This window comes from Styela clava, chromosome 8 (genome assembly GCF_964204865.1).
Source record: "Styela clava chromosome 8, kaStyClav1.hap1.2, whole genome shotgun sequence".
NCBI lineage: Eukaryota > Metazoa > Chordata > Ascidiacea > Stolidobranchia > Styelidae > Styela > Styela clava.
Genome location: NC_135257.1, coordinates 10,612,976 through 10,640,971, shown reverse-complemented (window position 1 = coordinate 10,640,971; position 27,996 = coordinate 10,612,976). Strand labels below are relative to the sequence as shown.

Sequence of the window (27,996 nt, the reverse complement as noted above, 5' to 3'; positions counted from 1 at the left end):
CCAAATTGGATGTATTTTATTTCATTAGCAATTTACATAAAAACATGGCTGTGACTTGAATTATAAGGCACGATCGTCTTCATAAAATATACTCAATACAATGATTTGGAGTAATAATTGCTGTGGAAGCGAGAAAGAGGGGTATTACCCCAAGAGAGAGGGGCGAGAGTGAACAAAGACCATAGCTACATCTTTTTTTAATAATATTGAGTGACACTTTCACTTGCATTGCCCTTGATTTGGGCATGTGACGAATTTTGCGTTAAAAACTTTATGTTGAATAGATTCTTGACAGGTTTTCTTTCCTGGGGACGAACGATGTTCTCTATTCTAGGCATTTGATTTACTATTTCGATTGTGGAGGCAGTTTCTTCGCAAGCTGAGCAAACTGCATTGCACTGAAAACCTATAAAATACAAACAGTGTTAAGAACCACGAAAAATACTGGCAACAGAATTCTGCAAACTGACTACATGCGAAATTTTTATTGAATAAACCGTGCAAGGAATTGATTACACCAGCTAAATAATGATCACCTGTATTCCAAATCCTTCAGCGGCAGATATTGCATTGATCTGATTCTGCGACAATGTTGATTTGTCAGTCGAATGTGTCAATATAGCGACCAAGCCTAAAATAATGAAATCCATTTAGGCTGCGAGTAAACGTTAATTATCTATTATGTTAGGATGATATAGCATTCATCTTGGGATTTGCCAAATTCGTTAGCTTTATTTCCAAGACGTATCGAAAAATGAAACATCGAAAATGGACAAACTGGGAAGTGTCCCTCTGTATAGCTAATAAGCGACTGGAAAACAAAACAAGGCAGACTGTCCGTGGAATTGTCGCATATTAGTTATTACAAAATGTAATTCCCAAATTACATAACAATATTATGATTACAAGGTCCACCTAGTTAGCTTTCGGCATGAAGAGGAAAATATATTGACGTTTTTAAGGTGCGTTTACCCACCACACCTTTGATTCGAATATTACCCAAGAAAACCAGCCAGCCAGTTGAATTTGCGACAGCACTGTTGTTGGCGTAACCCAGATCAAAAACCCTGTCGAATATGCCAAATTGGAAAACACATTGTAGAACCAAGAGACTGGGTACACACAAATACCCACATCTGAGGTTGTTACGATTGAAATTTTTGAATAAAAATAAAAATAAAAAAAAAGTCAGCACGCGTGCCTCTCAAATGATTGCGAACAAATCACAAATATGCAATTCCTAATTTGGTCAAATGTAATCCAAAATCATTTCCAACGATTGTTTACTGATATACTGATGTATTCCAACCGATTATAACGATTGTTTAAGACGTAGATGGAGATGACGACGTTGTTGTGCAAAACAAGCGGTTTGATCTTTGAGTTCATGGCAGTAAAAACCAACCATAAACAACTTCGTCACTATTTATTTTATGACAAACGGTGTGAATGACAGGCGCAAAACTTCCAAGATTACAAAACTTTTAGTAATAAGTATATGTAAAACAAGTTTGTGGCAATGTGGGCATGTGGCTAATCTGTTTTTCTAATATGTCCTACGCGAGAAATGAACTCATTGTATTGTTATTTCATTTGATAAATGTCGGATACTATTCTTTTCCGTCTACCAGGTATTGTCCCAAGTATTTGATAACTTCATGCAGCAGTCAACAGCTCATAGGAACTGAATATTAAAAAGACCAAGGACACATAGATACCTTTCCCTGAAAGGTGCATGTCCAAAATTGTTAAGAAACATGCATTTCGCTGAAAAACACAACAACGAGGGGCAAAAAAAACGGAAAAATACCCTTTCTGTGAATTTCAATATTGGCCTGTGTAAGTTTTCGACGCAATGAGTGAATTTTGGACAATTTTGGCAAGATCTCGTTCGCGAAAAAAATTTCCTGCTTTTATAATTGATTGTCATCAGAAATTCCGATATTGTGTTAGGAAATAAAATATGCGCTAATGAAGATATTTAACAGTGGTTTTTAAACATGAAACTAAACTCGAAATTATTAGCATTTGAAAGAGCGATCTTTCAAGGATACAGGGTATCCAAATTTCTGTTTACGTAAAATTTGCCACCTTCCCATGAAGTATTCATGACAAATGTAACAGAATAAAAATTAGATGGTTGACGAGCAGAATTCCCAAACAACCAATGTATTTGAGATATAAACATCCCAAATGTTGAATTGAAGTCGACAGCATAGCTGTACATGCGAAAATCTGTTTTTAGTGATTGAAAAAGAAACAGTTTTGGGTGTGGTAATTTACCAATCTCATCGTTTCCGAATGCGACAAAAAGCATTGGTTGCGGTTATTGCGGAACAGAAAACAGCATCATAAGCATGTTCTAATATAATTGTTTACCGGCTCAGACTTAAGATCGGATAATATAAACAGCTGCGAGTCACAAATAACAGTCAAATCCTCTTAATTCCCGAAAACCGATCATAATAAACATTAAATTATGAAGTGTCACGGAAATGGGGATTTAAAAACAGATAATCCCAACGGGTGTCAAACGAGCATGTCACAAGGCACGATACGATTAGCGTTGATTAAACCGATTGCGGGTGGTTTCGTGTTTCTTGAAATGCAAAAAATCAGATAAAACAGCATACATTCTGACATACAGAATAAAATTACATTTATAAGCTTTATTTTGGTGTTTAATAATCGGATGGAGCAATTATGTCGCACGGCAATTCATCATAAGCGATTTTTTACTTTAAAATCATCATGTTAAACGCTTAAGTATAAAAACAATAACAAAAGGACATGAATGTGTAATTATTGAGTCGTTCCGTATAAACGTTTCATAAAGAGACCGTTATGGCAAGAAGAGTACTTTATAAAAATATAATGTATTGTGAAATTTAGGGTATTTCTGTACGGAAGGTTTTTTCACTTCGCGAAGATTGTGTCGGCACTCGGCCAAAACTTTGTGAAAATGATAATCATCAAGTCGTCCTTATTCGATCGATATAAAGTCACCACGGTTCAACTATCACTGACTTTTTCATAAAATATTCCAGAAGTCTGGCCCTAACCTAGCCGTCGCATCCAATTACGGCAGATTTTTATGCATATACGTTGTTGGTGATTCTCCGTTTCTCATAGTCATAAGGAATATATTTTTCGAGAGTAAAAAGTTCGTTTTTGACAGTCCAACGAAACACATAAATCAAATGTATTTTACAAATTGTTTTAACAATAGCAGGCAAAACAGTATTGATGATAATGATCGCGTTTTACATTTCTGATCCAATATTGAAAAGTGGAAATGAAAACATCGAATCTTAGTTAAAAATATTCGCATTGCGCTACGCCTGTGCTGGAGGTATTACCAAGCACAAAGTACAATTCATCTACCTATTCCACTTATCGACTGAATTCCTAATTGTATTTTGGCAGTAAATAAAGTATCAACAAAATTTCAGTATGCAAAGTAGTATGATCTGTCTTTAAAGCACTTTTGACTAAAGAGAATCCTTTGATGAATGTTTGTGGAATCATAGTCATAGTTACATATTTTTGGTTGATGAGAATAGAAATAAACAATTACCGTTAGTATCGCTGTTATCCTCCTTCGCTTTCTGTTGTGTTATATATCGACAACATTCAATGATTCGGTAAAATCTCCTGTAAATTAATATGATTATGTTATAATATATAACAGCAATAATATTGAAGGATAATAATAACTAAACTATTAACCTATATACATCATAAAATTTTTATCACAAACATAGCTAATAGCAGTTACAAAAATCTACGAAAATCCCGCTGATTCTGGTACGAAATTACAATTTATAATAACATCAGTTTATCCATAAAGTAATGATACCATAGTTCAGTACTAACGTCAAGTCATTCGCTGATACTATCATATTGAATTCAAAATTGATAACTCAATTCAACATTGCAATCTGATACAACAAGTTTGTCAAAAGTATTTGTATGTGGTAACTTACCAAGCTTGCATATCGTTTCGTCTGAGTTTCGGTCTTTCGCCTTGGACTCCTCGGCTGGTTTCTTCGGCCATTTGCGCTTTGATAAATCTGATAAAAAAATGAAAAGATATATAACAGAAAAAAACACAAGTAAATCGCAACACATGAGGCTGAGTGTAGGGGTGTCCAAAAATGCAATCCAAGAAAATGCGAAACTCAAATATTAAATTTTATCTAACCTACAACTACAAGGAAGTTGGAGTTCTCGCAATGAAATTGCGAATCACGCAAAAAATTGTTTGAACAAAAATTGCCAATATTACAATTTTGTTTAAAAAAATCCAACGGAAATATTCAAAATCGGAATGAAATCTAAATACAGAATCGGTAAACATAAAACTATTCTATATTCAGAATCGTCAAATGCGCGCGCATTATTGTTTTTTTTGCGAACTTAGAGTTAAAAAGTTACAGCTTTCTGTCGTTTTAATTCATCATAGAGTTATAAAAAAAATCATATCTAGGTAAAAAAAAGTCTATAGTTAAGTCATGGTAAGTCCAATGAGGAGAGATACATCTATGTAATATGAGCTCTTTATGATGTGGGATTTAAAATTACGAGTTTTCTTAGAATGAATAATTCCTTGTACATATATTATTCATGGGTAACGAGCAATAATACGCAGCGGGTTTGAATTTATTATTAATGAAATTGGGCTTAATATTTCCAAATTAGATAAAGCACGAAGTAGGCAACATTCACGGATCGATGTATATTGTTATGTGCATATTCCCGATATTGTTCGTTTCCAGGTCTGAATGGCTTACCGATAATACCAATGCCGTCAAGAAAAATCCACCAAACTGTGGATACAACATTTGTAAACATAGGTGGTTCGAGACGAAAATGGCGTTTTGATGGAGAGATTTAGCTAACGTACAGAGAATTACGGTATAATAAAATTATTTTTGTAATGTATGCTCATGCTGCTTCTAATTCACGACACATCCTATCTATTTTTTTGATTTAAGGCGCTCATTTTCACTCTTTCGCTTGTTTTCAATTCACAGTCGCGAGACAAGGTAGAGATTATATGACGACGAAGGCGTCCATTGTTATTGAATGGAAAACGAACAAATAATGATCGTCTAAAGCGGAATTAAGTGATGAAATAAACTTGAAAACCTATCTAATGGAAGTCGAATGACTTTGCGGTAAATGAATGAGAAGTCGATAAAAATATTGCCAACCCTGACTAGGTTAGGTCTTGGAAGAATGAAGACGCTAACATGACCTAGGGATCTTTTTGGCAGAAAAATAACGGTACCGCCGACTAAAAGTTGTTTTTAGTCAATTTTTTGACTTGACTTTCAGCTCCTATTAGTCGTAGTTGAAAAAGTTTTACCATCGGTAACGTCGAAAATATGTTGTACCGTCTGGGAAACACCACATGATCACATCACATAGCCAACATTGCTTGACTAGATGGCAAGCTCGAATCACTGCATAAATAATTTATGAATTCGCGGTCCGAATTGAAATTAGTCCGTCGCGATCTGTGCCCCCTGTTTTGTCTGTCTCACGGCAAGAAAAGAGTGCCATTATGCCCCTTTGGGAGTTTACTTTGAAATTAAGAGAGTGAAGTTGTCAGAAATACAAATAATAAAATGTGTTAAATATCAAAGGTGCTAGTATACAGGTTTAATATCCATTAAAACACAATAGCAATCAAAGGAGAGTCCATGCGAAGTCTTTGAACATTGTATATGGGGGCGTGTTCAAAGCATCCCTCCACACCACACAAGAACATATTCCATACAACCAGCATTCAACAAGACATTTGAAGTTAGTTTGACACATTCCAACACAATTGTCACACTCCGGATCGCAAGGATTGGTTGACCAGATGAATTTTAAGGAAATTTGCTAGAAACTAGGTCACAGGCAGTCACTCGGATAAGTAGAAGACCGATTACTGAGTGGCACTATGGGCCAAGAGCTACTGAGACTATAAAGAATCAGAGGGTAAAATTGTATGTTTGTAAATACTGATTGTCTCACGAAAGGAGTTTATATAGGATCAGGAAAACAGCTACAAACTAGTATATTCCACCGATGTTCTTGGTAAACTGGCCAAGACTTGAGCTAGATGTTGCAAAATTGCATTATGTCTGTACAGAGTAGGCACCATAGAAGAATAAAATATCATGTATAGTCTGGTAAGTGATAACACAAAATTTTTCGGACAAATTTTTGAATTTGCAACAGCAGGAGAATTTGTAATATCATGTACAGCTAGGATATACAGGTTGACCCCAAAATAAAACCCATAAATTTCTTAATAACTTCTACGAAAATGGAGTAAATTATTTAATTTTGTCTACACTTGAACTTCTGTTTGTGAATAATTGTACCCCAAATTTTCAAGAATCTAGGATATTTAGCACAAAAGTTATGGTCTCTATAGAATATGTTCCAAGTCTTCAAAACACTATTTCATTATTAGACCTGACCCCTGACAAAATTTTCATCGATCATGGCTACAGGTGCTTGGTTTGTAATCCAATTGATGGCAAAGATTTTCTAAATGAAAGTCTCATGTCAATAGAAATCTCATTTAAAATTGATTATCTCGTAGTTGATCTGAGATTGAAGGGTAAATATACACAGACCAATTATTTGTCGAAGATGAAATGACTAATCCAGAGAATACTATGCTTGATAAAGAATCCGGTGTGAAATGTATTTTCGGGACATTAATTTTGGGATGGCGAATATAATATGTTGTATTGTATATCAGACCTATGGGTTTATTACTATTTTATTTCTGTGAAAACTTAGTTAGCAATTATTTATACAACACCAGCCATCCCTTCTTACCACCAAGTAATGATTCGTACAAACCAAGTCATATGTGGGTATAATACCAATCACCATGCATTCAAACTTGGTTCTAGCCTAGATTTCATGTATAATGGACATACTTATAAAATTTCCAAACCTACATAATGAAAATATAATTCAAACTTTCTATTTACAGTTAATCTCGAATAGTATTATTATATATGTATTGTAATTCAAATAATATAAAACATTTTTTCTCTAGAATTTAGAACATACCTACACCAAAGTGTTAGTTTATCATTGTTTGTTTGGGGTGAAGCAGCAAAACACCTAAAATGTTATCTTCTTTCTTGTTAACACTAGTTACTACACCATTTGTGTTCCTACCTGTTTCCTTTCTTAAATTCAGTTTCCAGGAAACGAATCGCATCTCTTGCACCTTGGAGATCTTTTTTCAAGCCATCAAGTCCATCAATAACTAGATGAAATATAAAATAGTTGTCTTACTTTACCGTTCATGTTCATTTTTTTTCTAAGAAAATTTGTTTGAATCAAGGTCAAAAATAAGTTCAGAAAAACAGTCCATTATAAAATCTGTAAAATAAGCTCAGCAACGCAAGAGTTGACGATAGGAAAGAATTCGGACACATTTAATATTCTTTTTTATATTCGGTTTAGAAAGGTCACAGGAGCATCCGACCAAATATGACAACAATACTCCAAGCATGGATGTATCAGTAGTGATTTGTACAATTGGAGTAAGCTCGGCAGTGTGGCACATCGTGATAAGCGTTAGAAATATGCTTGCCATCGCACCCCTGATTACCCTGTGTGGGTTCGCAGGTTTGAATCCTGTGGTGGATAAATATGTATGACGACATTGCAGGACATACCCTCTCGCAGCCGTACCATCAAGTCCATGCATCTGAAACAAATAAATGGCTAACGAATCTCATACACTACATGGACAGGACGAAAAGCTGTGGCTCGCCATATGATTACCATCTAATTTACTTTCCTCTCCCCCAGATGAATACGTAAATCCTATCCATCTATTTGCGCCGCTCGCTGATATTTGTCCCATGAGTTTAAAGCCACAACACTTACCAGTTTTTGGTATCACAATAAAATATCTTTCGAAGGACAATAGTTTTCTGAGATGCCCCAGATCATGGCACAATGCCAAGGCATCTGGTACAAGATAGAGACAAAGGCCGGCATCTTGAGTACGTGGTGTTCCAAGCTGGCTTTCCAAGGCATTTACTTCATTTCTCAGTCTTAGTTCTGCCATGTCTTTCATAAGTCTGGTCTTACGCATTTCTTCCACAGTCTTTCAAAAAAGAAATTTTTTTTTTTACGTAAGCTAAAGTTTATAATGACACAGGCTTTTTTGTGACACAAATGAAAAGGAACTCATTTGTGTGCTTGAACAAGCTAAAAAAGTTGAAAGTAAAGCATTTCATGTTTTACAAAAATAAAATTGAGGCACACTAGAAACTGGCATATACAATAAAGATTTCTCATGTATTGTTTGTCCAAATTAAGATAACCTATGGCGAATAGTTCACCAAGAAAAAGTTGAAAGAAAATTGACTATAAAAAAATTTACATTAAGTAAATTAGACATTAAGAAGTAATTAATGCTTGTTTTCAACATTTCCTTATGTTATATCAGCTGAATTTAGTCAGTAGCTGAAAAATTGACCCAGTTTGACTTCTCCCATGACCCACGTTGAAAAGGACATACCGGTAGTTTGCAGCATGTATACTATGTTTGCATAGTAGCTAAATTGTGAATCAATATGACAACAATGACGATAATTAATAAGTACTTGAATAAGACAAACAATTATTGCAAACTATGCTGAAGTTTGCAATTGCAACAGTTGCCCCATTCAAACAATGCTTAATCACAAAGGTAAATATTTTTGTCATTTGCAATGTTGGTGTTACGCGTTTCCCAGAAAGTAGCCTACATGGGAAAGCGTCAGGTTAATGATATCATGTTTTAATAGCGATGACAAAACATTTTACATTCACAAACTTGATTTCGCAATGTTGAATACGGCCAAGGGTAGACTCTTTCAGACAGGATATTTACAAAATTTACAGCGGAAGAAATACACTCAATGAAATTATGAAAATAATTAGGGTTAGAGCATAATTTTATTCCGATTTTCCTTATTTTAGTTCTATAACGAGTTCGAGAACTGTCTGTGTTAGCCAAGTGAATATACCCCCTGCCCATAGGTTTCAGTCCATTTACACAATTTACACAACTTGATGTAAAGTAGGCGAACAAAATTAGTTACCTCCATATTGGTACACACATTTCAGGAGCACCAAAATAACATCATAAACAAGAAATAATCATTTTCTTCCTTTATATGGTGATGTATAAGCCTTCACTCTGAACAAGGCCCTGCACAAACAGCCACTCTTAGGTAAAGATCCACTATAATTTGGTACCAGAATATTTTCAGTTAGAGTTTGCCTACACAATTTATTACACTTTGGTTGGGCTGGCGGAAACTTTTAACCTGTGATGACAACAGGGCTCAAACCCCCAGCTAAATTGCATTCAGCTGCTTGGAAAGTAGAAAACATATTATAAATAATAGCAATCAAAATTTTAGTTATCTCGAATTTAGCCATATCAAAGATATCATTACTAAATAAAATATAGCATGTTTGGGTATATCATTCAGATTCAAAAATATTTTTTAGAAAATTTTAGAAAAGTGTTTAGCCTCAACATTGCATGGTTCCCTTGATCATAAACAAATTATTTATTGACGGGACATACAATGAATTTGAGCTATTTGAACTAGTGGTATCGAAATTATAATTTACATGACTCACATAAAATAGGACACATAACTATGTTTGTGAAATGCAAACAAGTTTCACTTATCCAGAACATGATGCAATGTGTTATGTTCAATTTTCAAACCCAAATTACTAAAATTATTTCCCAAATATAATTTGATGATAAGAAAGTTCACGACATAGATAAAACATCCTGAAAAAAGTTAGCATTTGACCTCTTTGACATGAGAGTATATTAATGAAAATGATTGTGAAGCCCTACTCCACATTACACACAGAGTAAATATTTACTTGTTCATAAACTGATAGCAAATATTTATTTATCCAATGAACACATAGCACACAGTCCGTGAGGTCGAAAAATATCAACAATGTAGAATCTGTTGATCAAAATTGATGAATTTTGTCAAATTTAACTAAGATAAGAATGCTACAGTGTTGAAAATTATTTCCAGACTATTTTATCGTTGATACAACCAGTGCGGAATGTGGTTGGCATTCCGGATGTTGAGAAAAATTTGTGCGGTAATGGTATGGATTTTCTAGAATTGTTAAATTATAGAACATCCATCTTTACATATATATATATCAAAATAAAATACGCGCAGTACAGATACAACCAATATGGACTACTCGCCAACATAGCATGGTCCACATAACTGCTGGTCGGTTACGTCTTCCTCAGCGATATATGCATTTGAGACAAATAACTGGTTACCTATTCCCATACCTGACATGAACTGATAAGTGGACGAGCGGCCATGGTTTGACATATGATTTAGCCATATTATTATCAATTTTTCCTTTCCCCAGGATAAATATAAAAGTCCTATCCAATGATTGACTATATAGTTAATAGAATATCTGATCTGAGGTAAAGGAGTCGCCTTTGAACACTTATCATATTTAACGAATGATATAAAAACTGGCTTCCTTATTTTAATATCCCTGAGTAAATCTAAAAGATAAAATGCTGTGGATAGAACCAACTTTGACTGATATATATTTTTGTTATGTAATAAATAAAATATTGTCGCTAATTCGTATCACTCACAGAATTATCATGGGCATAAAGAAGAATTCATATTAAAATGAAATAAAGGTAGAACGCCAGACATTTGGTTATGCATGACCGCAGCCTAGCAGTTGACAGTTCAATTTCAAATTTCTGATAAATATCATGCTCTTAATGACATATAATTTTATCATCCAATTACAAATATTGAAACACATGTCGCGACAAAATCATATGTGTACATAAGGAGTCCAGAAATTATGTTTACTGTGCTATTTAGTGAAACCACATCATAGGCATCAAAACGATGAAGGCCCAGATGTCATGATATCATTTTATTTATGACGATAATTAGAATTCTCCTCAGGTTGACGCCCTTTGATATCTGAATATGATTTTGGAACACAAAAGAAACTAAAGTGGCCTTATCATTATGACCAGCACTTTTGAGCATTTAAATGTATTGAAATGGTAAAATGAGTTTCTGGAGTATAGTTAGTGAACACCATGGTCTGGTGGTTAAAGAGTTAGACTGTTTTATTTTTTGATTTTAAAATACCCATAGTATTACATGCTTACATATTTATCAAAAAATTAAAAAATTTAAATTTTCCAAAAATTTTGAAATGGCTGAAATTTTGAATTGGCTGACAAAAAATAACAATTTAAATCATTTCAGAACAGTTACAAGTTACAAAAAATAGTTTTACAGTTTCATGAACTCTCAACTAAAATTTTCGAGCATGATTTTAAAGTATCTGTATAACAAGGATGTCACATTCATTTCGAAATAAGTATAGGTGAACTTGGATCTTAAGTGCCACATGTGGCAAAAGTAGTAGTCCATAAATAAAGTTCAAATTTTTTTGTATCTTGAATCCTGTTGGAAAGACGAAAACAGAAATGAATGACATATTTAATAATTTCATTTTACGATAACGTTCAAGGTATGTTGTGTACAATGTGCAAACACGACAGATGGGTGGGGTGCTGTGTAAAGCTTGCGTTTTCAAACAAATCGTTTCAGTAAACAGACTTATTTCAGCTAATAAATGATCAATTTGGAGACTGTGTTTGTAGTGTGAAGAGCAGGTCAATATTTGTCAAGGTAGTTGGGACGACGTTCCGACCATACACTGTCTGTGTACATGACTATGTAATGTTTGTATAAGGTATCATAGTATCGCTGTGATCATTTATACCCAAATATCATATCAATTTTCAGGAAATAACTCACAGCGATTGAATAATATTATGAACATTCAGAAGCTGATCATTAAGCTCACTCAGAACTTGCAAAAAAAAAAAAATATTTCAATGTCGCATGCATGAGGAGTTGAACACGAAGCAGGTATCAGAATGTTTCACAAAACTCCAGTCAAAATCATTATCGTAACTTGTAAAAACAGGCTTTGATAAGAAATTGTAAATTACAAAATTTTATTCTTGCCAAACTTAAGTAAAGGAAATTTGCTAAAATCAAAAACATTAGCCAACTTAATTTCTGTTATTCAGGATAATGCCATTTTTTGCAGAAAATAAATTAATTATTAGTCTCACTCTCGACTTAACTGGTCTAAAATGATAATGCATCCTACAATTTTCTTACAGCAAAAAAAAAAATGGCAATAACATTCAACAGATTTTGTCATCAATCAATATATTGCGATGAGTTTAATAATTATAAAATAAAACAACTCGAATGGAAAACAACTAGAAGTTTCACAATAGACATTATTTAGACCTGATATTTACTTAGTGAAGGTAAAAAAGGATTGTGAAGTATTCATTTGGCTAAGTTATACAGAGTAATCACACTTGAAGTAGATGTTGAAGATGCAGTCAGTCCTGGTAGGATAGGATTTTCATATTTATTCTAAAGAGAGGCAAGCAAGCCCCAACCGCAGAACCGCATATTTAAATCATCATGGAATCATTTGTCAGAAACAGTAAAAATCAGCCTGGAGCCATGAAAGATTGACCTAATCCATGTCTCACCAGCTACTGGTATATCGAAATATACAATAAATTCTCAAGTGTTTGTTGATCCCTATCTGCCATATTGCGCAATATTACAATGTATGTCAAACATACCTTAAAGTATACAGAAAGGCAGATTTATTTGTGTTTTACAAAGATAAAACGCAAAACAAATACGGACACAACGTCCTTCCAATTTGTAGACAGTATGCCGCGGAAATTGTCGAACCGTTTGTCTACGACAAACAACAGGTGAAAGACTCTCAACTGAGTCAATTAACTTTGATTACTTATCCTACAAACGAATTATAAAAGAATATAATCCGTCATGCATGGGCTTTGATTAATTTAAGTATTTCAGGCTTGATTAATATAAATCGATGTTTGTTTAATTGTGTTTGAGATAGATATACGGAATTAAGGCGTTGCCGGAGAAAGTAACTGTTTGCTGAATACTGAAATATTGTGACCAAATAAGGATATTCATCTATTATATGGCACTTCTGAATTACCGTTTGCGCCGAGCATGTATAAAGTGAAAGTTTTAAAATTATTTGCACAGAAAATACAAACTATTTAATAACAATTCATTTGAATATTTCTCCTTTGATGTTACCTTTGAACAAATCACCAAAAACAGACATTTGATGCTTGAAACTAATATGTTTCAGACACAACTCTATCCCCACCTATCTTTGGTTATTTAACGAAGTGACTGTCAATAGTGACAGTGATTTTTGTTCAAATCACACCAAATTTATTAATTTGAGTGAAATATTAATTCATATTATTCCAAGGTACAGTCTAGGACAGTGGTTTCTAACCTTCCTTTCAAACCAAAATAAATAAAAAATTTTGTACAATATCAAAGACCCAAGGATGATATGCTCAAAAAAGAAACAGCATGTAAGTTTCTAAGGTCGCAAAATTAAATGACCAAAATGAAACAATCATTTTTCCATAACCCTTCTTTCCCCATAAAGTACTTCTAAGTGAGAAAACTGAACATGTTTGCCATCAGGGATTTTTCTAAGTGAAAGTTTATATGCAGTGATACTTCCCAAGTATACAATTACCATTGAGCAACACCTCAATACCAAACATAAAAAAAATGATAAAATTCACTAGAAAATAGGTTGGGAAATACTGGCCTAAGGTTATGTAAAAGAATAGCTAATTAACTAATGGTTCTCGATACGTAGACTTGAATGTTGTTGAAATCCATAACTGGCCAATTAATTTGTTAGAAATGCCATGTAAAGACAATAATCCAATAGATATAGACATTCTCAATGAGGTTCCAATCTCCAATCAGTTAACGGATGGCAGTAAACTATTAATACAAACTCAAGACACAAAAAGTATGAGAAGCTTGTCCATTTTGAATGAACATAAGCAATAGATACCTCGATATCTAAATGTTCTGCATCATCTTCAGATGGTTCATCTGGTCCTTTGAATTTGCCTGTTATTTCATCATATTTCATTCCCAAGCCTTCCACAGACGACAGTGAATGACAGAAGCTTCGAATTCTACAAAGGCGTATCACAACCTAAAAGTAGAAAGTTGAATTTTGGCAGTAAATACCAAACTAGCTTCAGGTTGATTAATCGTAAGGCTATCGTAAAACACAAAAATGAATATGTTGCCAAGTTCACTAAATGTTTATCTGAGGCAAAAGTGTATTTATGCCTCAAAGAAAAACAGATAATTTTAGTTTACGTTTACTGACCCAAAAAAGCTCATAAATGAAGTCATGAGTATCACCGAGGACCAGTATGTTACATCAAAATTGATTGAATAGAGAAATTAAATGCTATGTTTGATGTACTAGGTTGAATATATGCATGAATAAATGTGGTAGCTTTACTTTTTCTTAATTTTGGATATCCACCATTCACATTCAGAATAGACCGATTTTTTTCTGGCATGTTCTCCACCATACCTCCAGATGTAGATAACAGGCCATTATTAGGTTTCATATTCATTGGTTTAGAAATTCTAATGAACAATGAATTTTTTCTAACTGAAAACACGAAATTAGATTTTCATGTGTATAAAATGAGAAATCTCTTGATTGCCAAACTATGAACTGAAATCCTAAACATACTGGATGTTTTCCCAAACCTTTCTCAGAATTACTCTTCATATACTTCACCATTGGAAAATTTTTTAGGCTTATTTTGAGTGTTTCCACTGATTGATTTGTTTTAAAGTCATATTGGTGACTGATCATTCTTTCTACGAAATGAACCAAAAAGTTGATGCTTGGGGAAACATCCGTCCATTCTGTTAAAAACAAGATCTGTTGGGCATGAATCTATGTAAAATCAAGAACGAACCTGTTGAATATCCGTTAAATCACAGATCAACGATTCAACTTTTTTGTTCTTGTCATCTGCATATCTAACAGAACTAGTTGTTTGACTGAGAATATAATCTTCGGGAAGTTTTGACTTTTGCTTCCATTTCTTTGCTGAGGTAGCACATGATTTTGCGATGGTTAGTTGAGATTGTAGCATTTCATCAGACTGCACTTCATCTATAAAAAAATATTTGGCAATATTTGAAGATAAAAGTAATTTAACGCGGCGGCGCCCAAGGTAATAAGAGCAAAAAGAGGAATTCTGGGATATAAGAAAAGTCCTTTCAAATGATTTCTATCAAAGTTCAGATAAAAAAGTATGTTAAAATAATAAAAGTAATAGCCTTCCAGCGTCCTTCTTCATCTTCGAGTACTGTGAATATAAAATTAATTGGTTCAATATTTGCAGCTTGAACACGAACGACGACTTAGCAAATTGATTCAGTGGTCCATTTTGTGTCCAGTAAATACAACGAAGTAAAAAAGATTTCCTGTTTACCAAAGAAATTGCAGCATTCGCTGGATAGCATTAAGGAAATTATCGTAATTATTGAGCCATGTTGCAATGATAATACACAATACAAGTAAACTGGCTTTGAGCTCAGGCTATCAGACTCTGATGCAAAATTAGAAAACTCCATTCAAAGCAGTAAAGAAATATTGACATAATAGATAACCGAGGCTTTAGAACAAATGAAAAATTTGAAGAACAGCATACATTGAGTGATTTGAGGTTATGTTTGCATACTGACTAAGGGGAAAAATTATAAGAAACATCATATAAAAGTTTTTGTTGCTTTAATGTCCCAAAATTTTGCCCCTACAAATCAAATTTTTGACTATTTTACAGTAGAGTTATGCAGTGGTTATGAAGTATTAAAATCACAAGAAGAAAGGCCATCATCATATAGATCCAGTAATATTCTCCTATTTGCAATAAACATTTTCGAAAATACCTATTTTTATCATTTCCTCTTCATTAGGCAGCATGCTAGCAAGTTTAGCAATTCTACTCCACAATGCTTTAGAGTTCTGAGCACAAGCAGCCGTAACTTTTTCATTTGCATCAAGCCAATCACATAGTAGTTTTACAGATGCAAACAATTGGTGGAGTGAGCCAGCTGTCTCAAATATTTTTTGCGACATTGTTGCATTGTCATACAATGGGTGATCTGGATAAACACAAAAAGATTAGTTGCAAACAAGAGGTACTGTTTGAACTATCCGTACTACCATATATTCTCTCATATAAATCAAATTCAAAACTGAAAAAAATGTTGCCAAACTAAGGGGTGGCTTATATGCGCATAACTCTAATCGCACTAATGATTCTGCTTATACGTGCATAAGTAAAACATAACAATAATGGTCATCATTTTCATTTATTCTCTTCCGCAACCCTTTGCTGAAAAAGTTACATTTGCAAGCTTGGCTAATATGCAAATTTTTATAAATTCACCGTTTTAAGTCTGCTTTTGGGGAGTGGCTTATATGAGCGGATATATTCCAAACTGTCGCAGAAATATAAAATCTGAAAATGTTTCGTAAATTTAGCTACCATTGGAGTTAATGATATTTCTAATTGATGAGTGATATTCATATTTTTGGTTGAAGGTGATTGCAACAAACAATAATAAAAATAATAAATATACATAACGGAATATGGAAGTAAACATAATTGAGAGTCTATAACACTAACTATCATTAAAATACATGCAAAAATAAATACGTATCAGAAAACAAATATTAGTAAATGTGGGAAATTATTTCATTGTAGTAATTAATCATGCCTTCACCTCCATTCTGTTTTTCAATATCTGTTTCATCAGTTGGAATATTTTCAGATTTTTCATCGGATATTAATTGGTTATCATCTTTATCACCCTCACTATTTTGTTTCTCAATGATTTTGTCCTGATTTTGCTCTTCTAAATGACATAGAAGAAAAAGAAACAAAGTCAGCAGAGAAGGTTTCAACAGATCAACAATATTTTAAACAGTGTTAAACATTTCATCTCACGTATCATGGCTTCACGAATGTAATTGTTTTAAATGAAAGTGTTGGATATGCCGTATTTTCAGATTATAAAGCGCACTTTAAATCCCTTTTTCTCAAAAATTAATTGTGTATCTCATAAGCCGATGTGCTTAATGTATAAATCAGGTAGTGCTTTGTGCTTTATTACCTATACTCAAAACCAGTACCGGTACTAATGTTTTACAAACAAACAGTTTTACTTTTCATTGAATAAAATATCATAACCATGAAAAAATAATATTTTTTTTGCCTAATTAGCTTTGTACGATCCCCAATACTCCGTAAAAATCGTTACGTCTTATAATCCTGTGCGTGGTATGTTATACAAAGGACGATAAACAATCGTTTCCCAAAGCTATACCTTGTTTGACTACATTTTCATCCTCTGTTTTGACTTGTTTCTTTTCATCACCACTGCCTTTATTATCGCCATTAACAACTTTATCGTCAGCTGGTATCGGTTTATTTACATTATTAAAAAAAGATGGAGCTAAAAGAATTCTTCGTCTTGAGGTAGGCTGAAATGACAAAACAAAAGACTGAAAGGTGGGAAAAATCAACTCTGAATTGTCCAATACGTTTTATATCTCTATTCCAATTTCTTAAGTTCACATCTTGCTCCAAGCAAGTCTTAAGTCTTAAGGCCATCATGTAGAGAGCTAAGAACGACTTTTTCCAATTTATTACACCAAAGAGTATATTGGAAGAAAACTTTCGCAATCTGTACTATTTTCAAGGACAATATGGAATGCATATACAAATTCATTATAACATATTTATACACGTTTTGATCAAAACAAGGTTCTGTACTAATATATTTTTAAATAGGCAAAAATGAATGGTTCTGGTTCGGCATTGCCTATCTAAATCATTACAGCATACGTAAGGTATTGGATTTGAATCTAATATTTTACTCTGCAATGCCTTTATTGTTTAACCCTTCAACCACTACACCACCACACTCACTATGATTACTGTGATGGTATTTGAAAAATTCAGACATTTCCAAGATAAGTTTCACAGGGAGTAAAATACCTGGAACATTTTCTGTGAAATATCTTTTAAGCTTGCAAGAGTACTTGGACCATTCGCCAAACTATTAGCAAGTTCAAGTCCAGCATGATTATCCACAATTGCCATATTTTTTGTTGCTTCGTCCGATTTAGTTTTGTCATTATCTGATTTTTTATTCTCATTACCCGATTTTGAATCTGAAAAAAAAAGAAATTTTATTTAATCCTTTGAAATAAATTCACAGCCATATGACAGATTTCTAAGGGGCATTTATTTATATACGTTCTCTCCACACAAGGCTCCAGAAAACACAGCAACGAAGCTGATTTAAAAAAATGTAGCTGTTTATAAACATCAACCAGTGATGAGCAATGGTTTAAGATCTTGCACACACCCAGTTATTTCTCTAGAAATTCTGACCTGATCATAGCTCAAGATTTGCTTGTGGTACCAACAGAAAAAATATCGTTAAGATCATCTATATAAATTGGTTAAAATCATTTAACGAAGCTTTTGACTTTTAATTTTGCTTTTGAATGAAAGATTCTGATTCAGGTTAAGTTTTAAAAATATAAATTTTTACTGGCCAAAATCGAATTCGAAACGGTGAAAAAAGCAGATCAAAGACTTTCTTCACCTTATTTTGTACTCTATTTTACCACACAATTCCGTTATGCGCAAATTGGCCGCAAAACGATTCTATTCTATTCAATTATAAATTATTCAGTTCAATTGGCCCTACAGATGAATTAAATGAATCCTATTTTCACAATCAATATTTACTTACTGTTAAGAATAATTTCATCCATTCCTTCCTGACTTAATTCAGAATTAGTAGAAGTTGTTGATGACGAATCTGAATCATTTGAATCGTTTTCTGAATCTGATACATCTGAACCTGAATAACATTATTCAGTCAAATTAATTAGGTATGGCAACTTCAATGTACTGAAATGTGAACAGACATTTTTGTATCAATGAGTTATTTATTTTTACAAATATCCCAATTTCTGTGTCACACAACATTGCATCACTTCATTGGAAAACAAAATGCGCAGTGCAAGACGGAATATGGTGTATTTTCATTGAAATTGAAGTCCTGAAGACAGAGCCAGGAAAGAAATTTCAAATTTTTTCAGAGTTGAAATTCCCAACTTTAAATGGTAATAGTATCAAAGTCATTAGTAGAAAATTAAGTTTCTTGAGCATTCTCAATTGATAAATGAAGATGCTTCCATACACTAAATTTTTGTTGTCAAAAACTGGCTTTCTCAAAATTCGAAGTGGAAAGCAAAATTTGCTTCGACAGGGATTTTGGAGACTAGATCTAAATTTTTATCGATTATAAAATGGCTCAAGAGTTTGGAATTCAAGTCGTGCACAACTTTTCACCCTATTTTACACCACCAGTGTAAGATTAGACAAAATTTAAATGAATAATTATGAGAAACAGATAAATGGAATACCAAAATCTCAATATAATCCATTATTACCTGAATACAAATCCCCTTCACTTAGATCACTATCACCAGATCCTCTATGTCTTCTTCTCCTCATCATTCTACTCTTTTTCCTCTTATTGTTAACAGATGATTTTGCACGAGGAGCATCACCATCACCTGGATAAATAAAGATATACGACAAAAAATGTCAGCTTTCCACAATAACATTAAGGGAAAACAACACTGTTCTTGTAAACTTCTAAACAATTTTTATTGGAATGTAATACATAAATTTATTGCTAGAGAGTATAGATGTCCCTATCTAAACAATTTGATATTCTAGATTCTGTGATAAACTGTATTTCTTGTAATTTCACTCAATGGGCAAGAGGATTGCTGTGGAGAATGGAGATTCACCTAAAAGCTGGGCAGTTATAGCGTTCTCCACCATCAAGTTCATGCATCTGAACCAAATAACTGGCTAAACTAATCCCATGCACACTGCCGGACGAGAGACCATATGATTAAGCCGTTCGGCTTTCCTCTCCCCCGGGATACATATGTAAATCATATACTATCTTAAATTTCGAGAATTTACATCCATGTACTTAAAATTGATTGGTTATAACATTGGCAGTCAACCCACGATTCACCACATATAAAGAAGTCTTATTGTCTTTCTGCTCCCAAGCCAACAATGGAATCCTATTTTATTAAATCGATATAAATATACCTGTTTCTGTTTTCGACTGAATTTGCTCTTCTTCTTCTTCATCTTGCAATATGCTGTTCACTGTAAACAAATGGGAGTATAATCAGTCTGGATTTAAAATTTAATTAAGTCTGGTCTAAATAAATTCTTTAAAAAAAATATAATTGATATACTAAAACACATTCCACATAAATGCTTCGTTTTCCCACAAATTGCCATGATACAAACTCTAATTTCCTTCTGCAGAGTAGGAACTAAAAGATAGGAAAATTCAATCTTCTTAAGGCAGTACTTTTCAGCTATTAAGACTGATTTTCAACTGAATACAACAATGCATGTCTCAAATTGAATTTAGAATTAACATTATTTAATAATAATATAAAATTGAATTGAACTAGTGAGAGTAAGTCTTTAAATTGGAATCAGACAAATATAATTATATGAGTAACTTTATTAGACCTCTGCCTTTTTGTTAGTATCAGGGCCATATGAGTATTTATTACCTAATTAATTTTAGAGCCACAGTCTCATGTTTATCTCTCAGGTTTTCAAATTTTAGACCTATTGAAATTGTTCATTCAAACTGACGAATGTTGTCAATGATTAAAATGTAAATTAATAATATTACAGAAATTAAAGCAAGAATCAGAAAATTATTACAGAAAAAATCTGCAGAAACATGTTATACCTGTATCATTTGTCTCTGGTTTTGGTTCATCAGGAATAAGGGATGAAATGACGTGACCAAGAAGATGAGAGAAGAATGCAAGAGCAAATGCTATTGCAGCAGATAGTCGATTTGATCGAGATGACTGTAAAGTAGAAATATTTTTATACAATTCCTCAATATCTTAACAAGGACTAGGGATGTCACAATTCTATATACAATGCACCAACCAGTTAAAGGCTATTGCAGAATTTTTATAATTTAATCAAAGAAAAAATTAACAATAAGAATAAATAAGAAAGATTTCTTGGAATCTGCGAGTTTGTTGTAATTTTAATGCATTCGCAGAACATTTAGCAAAATAAAAATTTTAAATTAGGTCTTAGAATAAGACTACTTATTAAATCAGCATATTCCACTGCAATAAAGGCTGTTTAAAACTCAATATAAACACTCATCCATTAAACTTGATGCCTATGGTGCAAACCTAATGGTCCCACTCCCAGCACAGAACCTTTGTTTACAATCTGAAAATATTCCTATCATAAGGATTCTTTACAGTCTGACAAGTGGGTATGGTAGTTTTTTAATTCTATCACTACCGCACAACCATTCAATTTATATTACCTGCAAACTATGTATGTTTATAATGCATAGAGTACACATTTTCAGTATAATATGCTGCTGAAGAAATGTAAAATCTCCATTGTGATGATGGTGGTGATGATGAACCAAACCTGCAACATCCCTGTGAATTAACATACAAATTCAAAAACCAAAAACTTATGATTTGAAATAATAAAGCTTCCAGCAAAAATCAAAACGAGCAATTACCATTTAAGTCTTTGTTTTATTTCGAAATAGGAAAAATAGTGAGCATATGGCTAGGTATGAAACGTAGCTTACAAATAAAGTTGGTATATTAAACAGTAATAACATGAGGCGCACCGTGATATAAGGTGCAACTGGTACTGGTTTTGAGTGTAGGTAATAAAGCATAAAAACTATCTGATCCAGCACACCGGCTTAATGAGGCGCACAACCAATTTTTGAGAAATATAAAAGTATTCAAAGTGCGCTCTATGATCTGTAAAATACAATACATAATACAATACAAAAAACGAAAACAATACCATTTCGACTTTCCATTTTCACGTTTGTTGTTACTATGACCTGTAAAATAATAATAAAATAATGATATCGAAAACACTATTAAAGTATTATCCATAATAAAAATAAAGTACAATCACACATCTTACTATGTTTGTCCCTCAATAAAGCAAAATTATAGCTTATTCAGAATAGAATACTTTCAGAATAGACTGAAATTACAACAAAGTTAATCAATTCGGTATGAATATGATAATATATGTACCGTAAGTATACAATAGTGGTCAGGTCAGATTTTGGTGCACTTGGCAATGAAGAGCTTTCAAGAAAATGGTAAGGTTTGGGGTTGTCTTAAACAGCTGCTTTAAATGCAGCTAAGTCAGTGAATCATGACAAGTATGTTATACATAATTCATTTAGTTAGTTTTCAAAAATAGACATTGTATTTAGAGCAATCGAACATCAGTCATACCTGAAGTTTTTTCATCTTGTAAATGTGAGGAATGCGAAAGACATACCGGTAGTGCATCGATCAATTTTTTACATAAACCTGTTAAAAATGAATCATTGTTGCAAACAATTTCAAAACATTGATCACAAAATATTGATAAAGCTGCTAGTATTTTTGTTTAAATTCCATACTGAGATGAAGGACCAAAGTAATTGGGGAATGAGAGACACAATCACCCTAGTTAATATGTAAATTAGACTCGACAATTGGCATCAGATTACCCCGCACGAGTCCGAATTATTTGAGTATAATTATGAGTGAGAGGATTGCTGAATTCTACAGTGCCACATGACGACTTCCTCAACCACCAAGTCCATGCATCTGATATGACTAATCATCAACTTTCTGCTGTTATAGGAGATCCTATCCTGTTATTAAAAGTTTTATTAAAAGACCAGGGGTGTGCAACGGCCTGTGGGCTAGATGTCTGAAGTTGGTCCCACTGACAAAAAATGTTGCACACCCCTGCTTTAGACAATAAATTAATAGAAGCATTCATAAAACTCTTATGTAAAAAATATCTTAGAATCATCATAGAAAAACGCAACAGCAGAATTTTCTTGGTTTAAAAAATCATACCTGTAATTTCGACATCAGTTGCATAGGTTTTTGGTCGTAACAAATCACACAAATATAAAAACGATATGATGAAAATTCTGGTGTGCTCTTTTCTGAAATACAATTTTAAAGTTGACTAAATTATTCTTTGCTATATTAATAAAATGCATCCTATATGTGATTATTTTGAGTAATGTTCCTTTTCAATTAATACATTAATTCATATATTCATTCGAAATTCATATATTCTGATAATATTCAATGTTTATTATGATGTAACAATTTACTAATGTCAAAAGAGAGGCCTGGTCATCAGGATTGATTTTCGTAAGAAGTCAAATAAAGCAACCGTGCTAATAACCTGTATTCTTCAGAACTGATCATGTTTTCCAATGCATCAGTTGGTATTTGATAGAAATTTTTCTTGTTACGATCAAGAAGTTTTTGTAAATTTCCATCAGCACCATCAAATCTATTTTCAGCTTCCAAACTGTAAATGAAGTCATATAGGCGTGGAATTGAATGAATGGAACAGTAATACAATGATACCTCGGTAGTCGAACATAATTCGTTCAGGATTGGTGTTCAACTACCATTTGTTAGAGGACCGAAACCTTTTTTGCCCAGGTGTTCGAGCTTCGAATATTAGTTCAAGTACAGCAGCATTTCTGACTCAAATTTTTTGGTTGATTACTGAATTGATAAGGTGCAACTATTGAGTCGCTCAACTACGAAGATATCACCGAAAACTAAGTGTAAGCCTTGAGTTACATGGTTAATTCAAGAAGTAGAAGAATGTAAAAATTATCTACCTTGATCATCAATTTTCCATAAATATTCTTTTAATACTCATATATACAAGGCACATAAAGAAACATAGAAGGACCATGCTAAATAACTGCATATAGATAAAATCAAATTGTAATGTTTATAACCAGTCTAACATACCATCTGTAATAATAGTAGGCTGCAGTCAATCCCCACCATGTATGATGACCAGCCAATGTGCCGAGTTGGTTGAATGGCATACCAATATTTGGTTTCACCAGCAGTGCGAGCTGATAAAATCTTTCAGCAAAAGATCTTGAACCTCCGTGCTCCACTAGATATCGACCTATTAAAAAGAGAAATTCTTAAACTACTGAAGAGCAGAAAAATGTTTGTTTTTCTACTATCAGTCACATAGAATAATTTAAAATTAAGCTCCCTCGAATTGATATAAATTCCCATTTTTTTAGGTCTTCCATATGCACAAGGCTCTACACACACAAAAGTCACTGCTCACAAGACGTCATCTTCCATCTATCCTGTTCGGCATTACCTACTCCAGGGGTTTTCGAACTTTTGGTGTTATGGAGCATGTGCCTGTGCTGTTGACTAATATCTCCGAAGCCCCACAATAAATTTATAACACATTGATTTTTACCATTGATGTTCCTGAGTAGATTAAAATTACTTTATTTAATGATGCGGATGTATTTATTGCTTCTTTGGATAGTTACGAAATTGCCAAGTCAGTATTTTAATAAATAAACAAATATCTCACGGAGCCCCTACCCCCTAGGTTTATCCCACAGATCCCTGAGGCTCCATTATGGAGCACTTTGAAAACTTATGACCTTCTCAATTTATTTGACCTTGGGTGAGGTGATGGGCAAGGAATTTGAAGCACATATTTTTAACCGGAGATGCCAACATAGCCAAGCTCAAAGCTTTTAACTACCAGGCAATCGCACCCAAAGAATTACTGTAGGTTATAAAAAGTTACAAAGATGTGAAATAAAACACACTTCAACTATATTTCAAGCACAAAACATTAAATCAACACTCAAATTGAATTTTACATAGATGTAACAGATAAGGAGTCAGCTTGGATTGCTACGGGCATGGCTAGGAGACATATTTACTTTATAGTATATAAAAATACCAAAACAACAAAACAATTCTGATTCACTTTTAGTTGCAAACAGATCAATACAGAAATCCAAAACTCATTCATCAAAGAGAAGAAAAAACCAACCTAGATCACCAAGACATAGGAGGATTCGGTACGATGTTTCCTGGGCCCATTCATCAATTGTCATAACTTTTTCTGGAGCATCTCTATCAGCATTTTTTGATTTTTTGCTCAGAATAGTATGAGATTTTACTTTTTTTATTTTTGAAACATCTTTGTCCGTTGATGGTTCATTGACTTGTTTTGCTGATAAAATGGTGACTTCCCTCCTTCTGCAAACAAGAATGAATTTGGAGTTAAATATTAACTTTATTATATGATAGTGTTCATAATTATGGGTAATTCAGATTTAAATCAACTTCAAATTCGAATGAACAAAGAGAACCAGGCCATATTGGAAAAGAAATGTTATTGCATCCCCATCAAACAGAAAATCTTGAACACTTTTTTTTCCTTGCCTTACACTACCATTTTTTATGTTTGAAGGTATGTGCATTGTGTTCGTAAATGATTTTTATTTGACCAAGTTCTAAGAACTGCTTTCATTTATTATCACCGTAACTTATTTACCATACAAACCTTTTATATTTATCACTCAGAGGACTGCTTGCAAATGGCCAATCGACGGCAATATGCGGTTGATACTTTGCTTGTAGTTTTAGTAATAGATGATGATAATATCCAATTGCTGCTGACAAGTACTCTTTATATAAAAGTTCCAATCTACTACCAGATTTCATGAACTGAAAATATGTTATATGAGTCGATGTCGATTTCACTGATTTGTGACAAAAAAGCTTGAACAACATAATTAATAAAAAAAAAATAGTTAAAAAAATAATAGACAGAATGCCATTTTGTTGCTTGCAAGTTGCAACCCTCAATTGATAGCTAAGAATCATACTATCTCGTGACTAAATTTGCATAAAAGAGCGTGGATGCGTAATTTGACACTTTACTGCAAAAAGTACCCATCACACTATTACTGCTGGCCTTGTTATAAATTTGGCATAAGATTACACAGTAACAAAGCGACTAACAAACTTAATTTATATTGTAGCAATCTTTCTCGCATATAAAAGAACATAATAGAGCTAAAACATCAAAATTAATAATACTGAGATATTTCACACAAGGCTGTGATTGCTCTATACGGCTTGTCTAAGTACCGGTACTGTAAGTCTAAGCTTGGTTAAATTTTTTGAAAATTTGATGCAAGAATTTTCAACAAGCCTAAAGAAAATTACCAAAGTATTTTTTCTCAGTAATGAAAGACAAATATCCAGATGCTAGACTCTACTTAAATTTAAAATCTGGTTGTCAAATTATCTAAATTCTATACCAGTGTCAACGTAAACATTAATAAAGCTTACCTTCTTATTGCTTTTGACAAGTTGAATAACCTCATAATATACTTTTCTCCAAATCAACTCTTCGGCTTTTCGGCCATATTCTATGGGATGTGAGAACATGAGTTTTTCACATGCATCTCGGAGTTTATGTCTAGGATTGAATAAATTGAGTAAACAGTTAAACGAGAATGTGTAACAAAAATACGGCATCTCAAGAGTGGGTATTTCAAATACTGTTATATACATTTCCTGCAATTTCTTGAATGGGAAAATATATTTGACTGCACAAAATTTTCTTCTTTTCAAAACAAATTGTATTTGTCACCAAGTGAATAGCAATCTGACATTTTTCCCTCTTGCCGATCCTTATGAACTACATTGACCTATTGGTGGAGATTATGTCACTGCAGTGCTTCTCTTTACAATATATGACATGATAAAGCTTTGTTGAATAATTATTTGGCAAATAACTTTAGAGTTGATAAACTTGGCTAAGGAGCTATAACATAAGACTGAGACACCTTCTGAGATAATTGATTGACAAAAACCTATTATGTGTGTGATGATAGACTTGAATACTGCATAGTATTGCATTGCATTTTAAAAAGGATTCCGATACACATTCATAGGCATTAATGATTTACTTAAGACAATATAGAGCTTCAATGTTGGTTGTTGGTGTACACAGTAAACATTAGAAGAGAAACATATTCTGGTGAAATAAAAAATTTGATTTGTATCCATTACCTTAAGCCAACTTGCTCCGACTGAAAAACACTCATTAAATTCCTCCTGTGTTGTCGACCATTTTCTAACCTGCGTGCATACTCCAAAACACCTCTGAATAAAAAATAATAATAATGGTTAAACCACTCAATGTATATAGAAAACACATGTCAATATAACAAGGCCAGCACAACTGTAAATTATCCAGGATATAAAATATAACAATAAATAAAATCGCACAGCATCTCAGTTATTTACATTAATAAATCACTAAAATGTTATAACGCTGCCTTAAAATGTAGTTGACACTCTTTGGCATACAACTCAGTAAGTCGAGCAAACAGTACATAATAGAAACTGATGAAATTGGCATACTTATGATTAATTGACCAAGTATATTTATTAAAACAATAATGTTTAAAAGGGATGACATTAGAAAACCCAAATAGCAAGACAACTTGGTGTAATTTATGAATTTCAGTGAATGCTTAGGGAACAAAGATCACAGACAGGTAACAACGACAACAAAATAAAATTTATTGTTAGAAACGTCTCAGAAAAAAGAAACATTGAATATGAATGAAACACTAGTTGAGTAAATAATTACATTTCCAAACTAGTTAAAACTAATATGATAATATTTCTAGTATTTTACCTGTAAAGTCTCCTGGCTGGTATATTCTTAATATCTGTAACAGTTTTTGAAGATGTTCTAGTATCTGTTGAATGTCGTGACATCCTGTTTTTATATCTGCCTCTTCACAGTTATTTCACTCCATTCTGTTTGTTTGATCTCAACAAATCTTGTCAGTAAATGTTAAAAATTGTTTTGCTTCATTGTTGTTGATATTCTCTCCACTTCACGCATGCTAGCAATATTAATTTTTGTTCACTATATTTCTCTCGTTT

The 27,996-nt window shown here is 33.1% G+C and overlaps 1 protein-coding gene across 1 annotated transcript; it reads right to left on the bottom strand.

Annotated features, from left to right (window-relative positions):
- On the bottom strand, positions 1-27,996 carry LOC120345314 (nonsense-mediated mRNA decay factor SMG5-like). Its single transcript, XM_039414712.2, has 27 exons — positions 27,743-27,996; positions 27,109-27,201; positions 26,383-26,512; positions 25,589-25,752; positions 25,073-25,281; positions 24,001-24,166; positions 23,414-23,542; positions 23,074-23,165; positions 22,456-22,533; positions 22,007-22,046; positions 21,501-21,621; positions 20,895-21,018; positions 20,228-20,287; positions 19,546-19,671; positions 18,840-18,950; positions 18,074-18,249; positions 17,400-17,556; positions 16,797-16,928; positions 15,957-16,172; positions 14,978-15,177; positions 14,041-14,187; positions 7,918-8,140; positions 7,198-7,288; positions 3,987-4,073; positions 3,578-3,654; positions 537-631; positions 1-406 (listed from the first exon to the last, which is right to left on the bottom strand). The coding sequence occupies exons 1-27, from the start codon at positions 27,823-27,825 to the stop codon at positions 347-349; spliced, it is 3,387 nt and encodes a 1,128-aa protein (XP_039270646.2). The 5' UTR covers positions 27,826-27,996; the 3' UTR covers positions 1-346.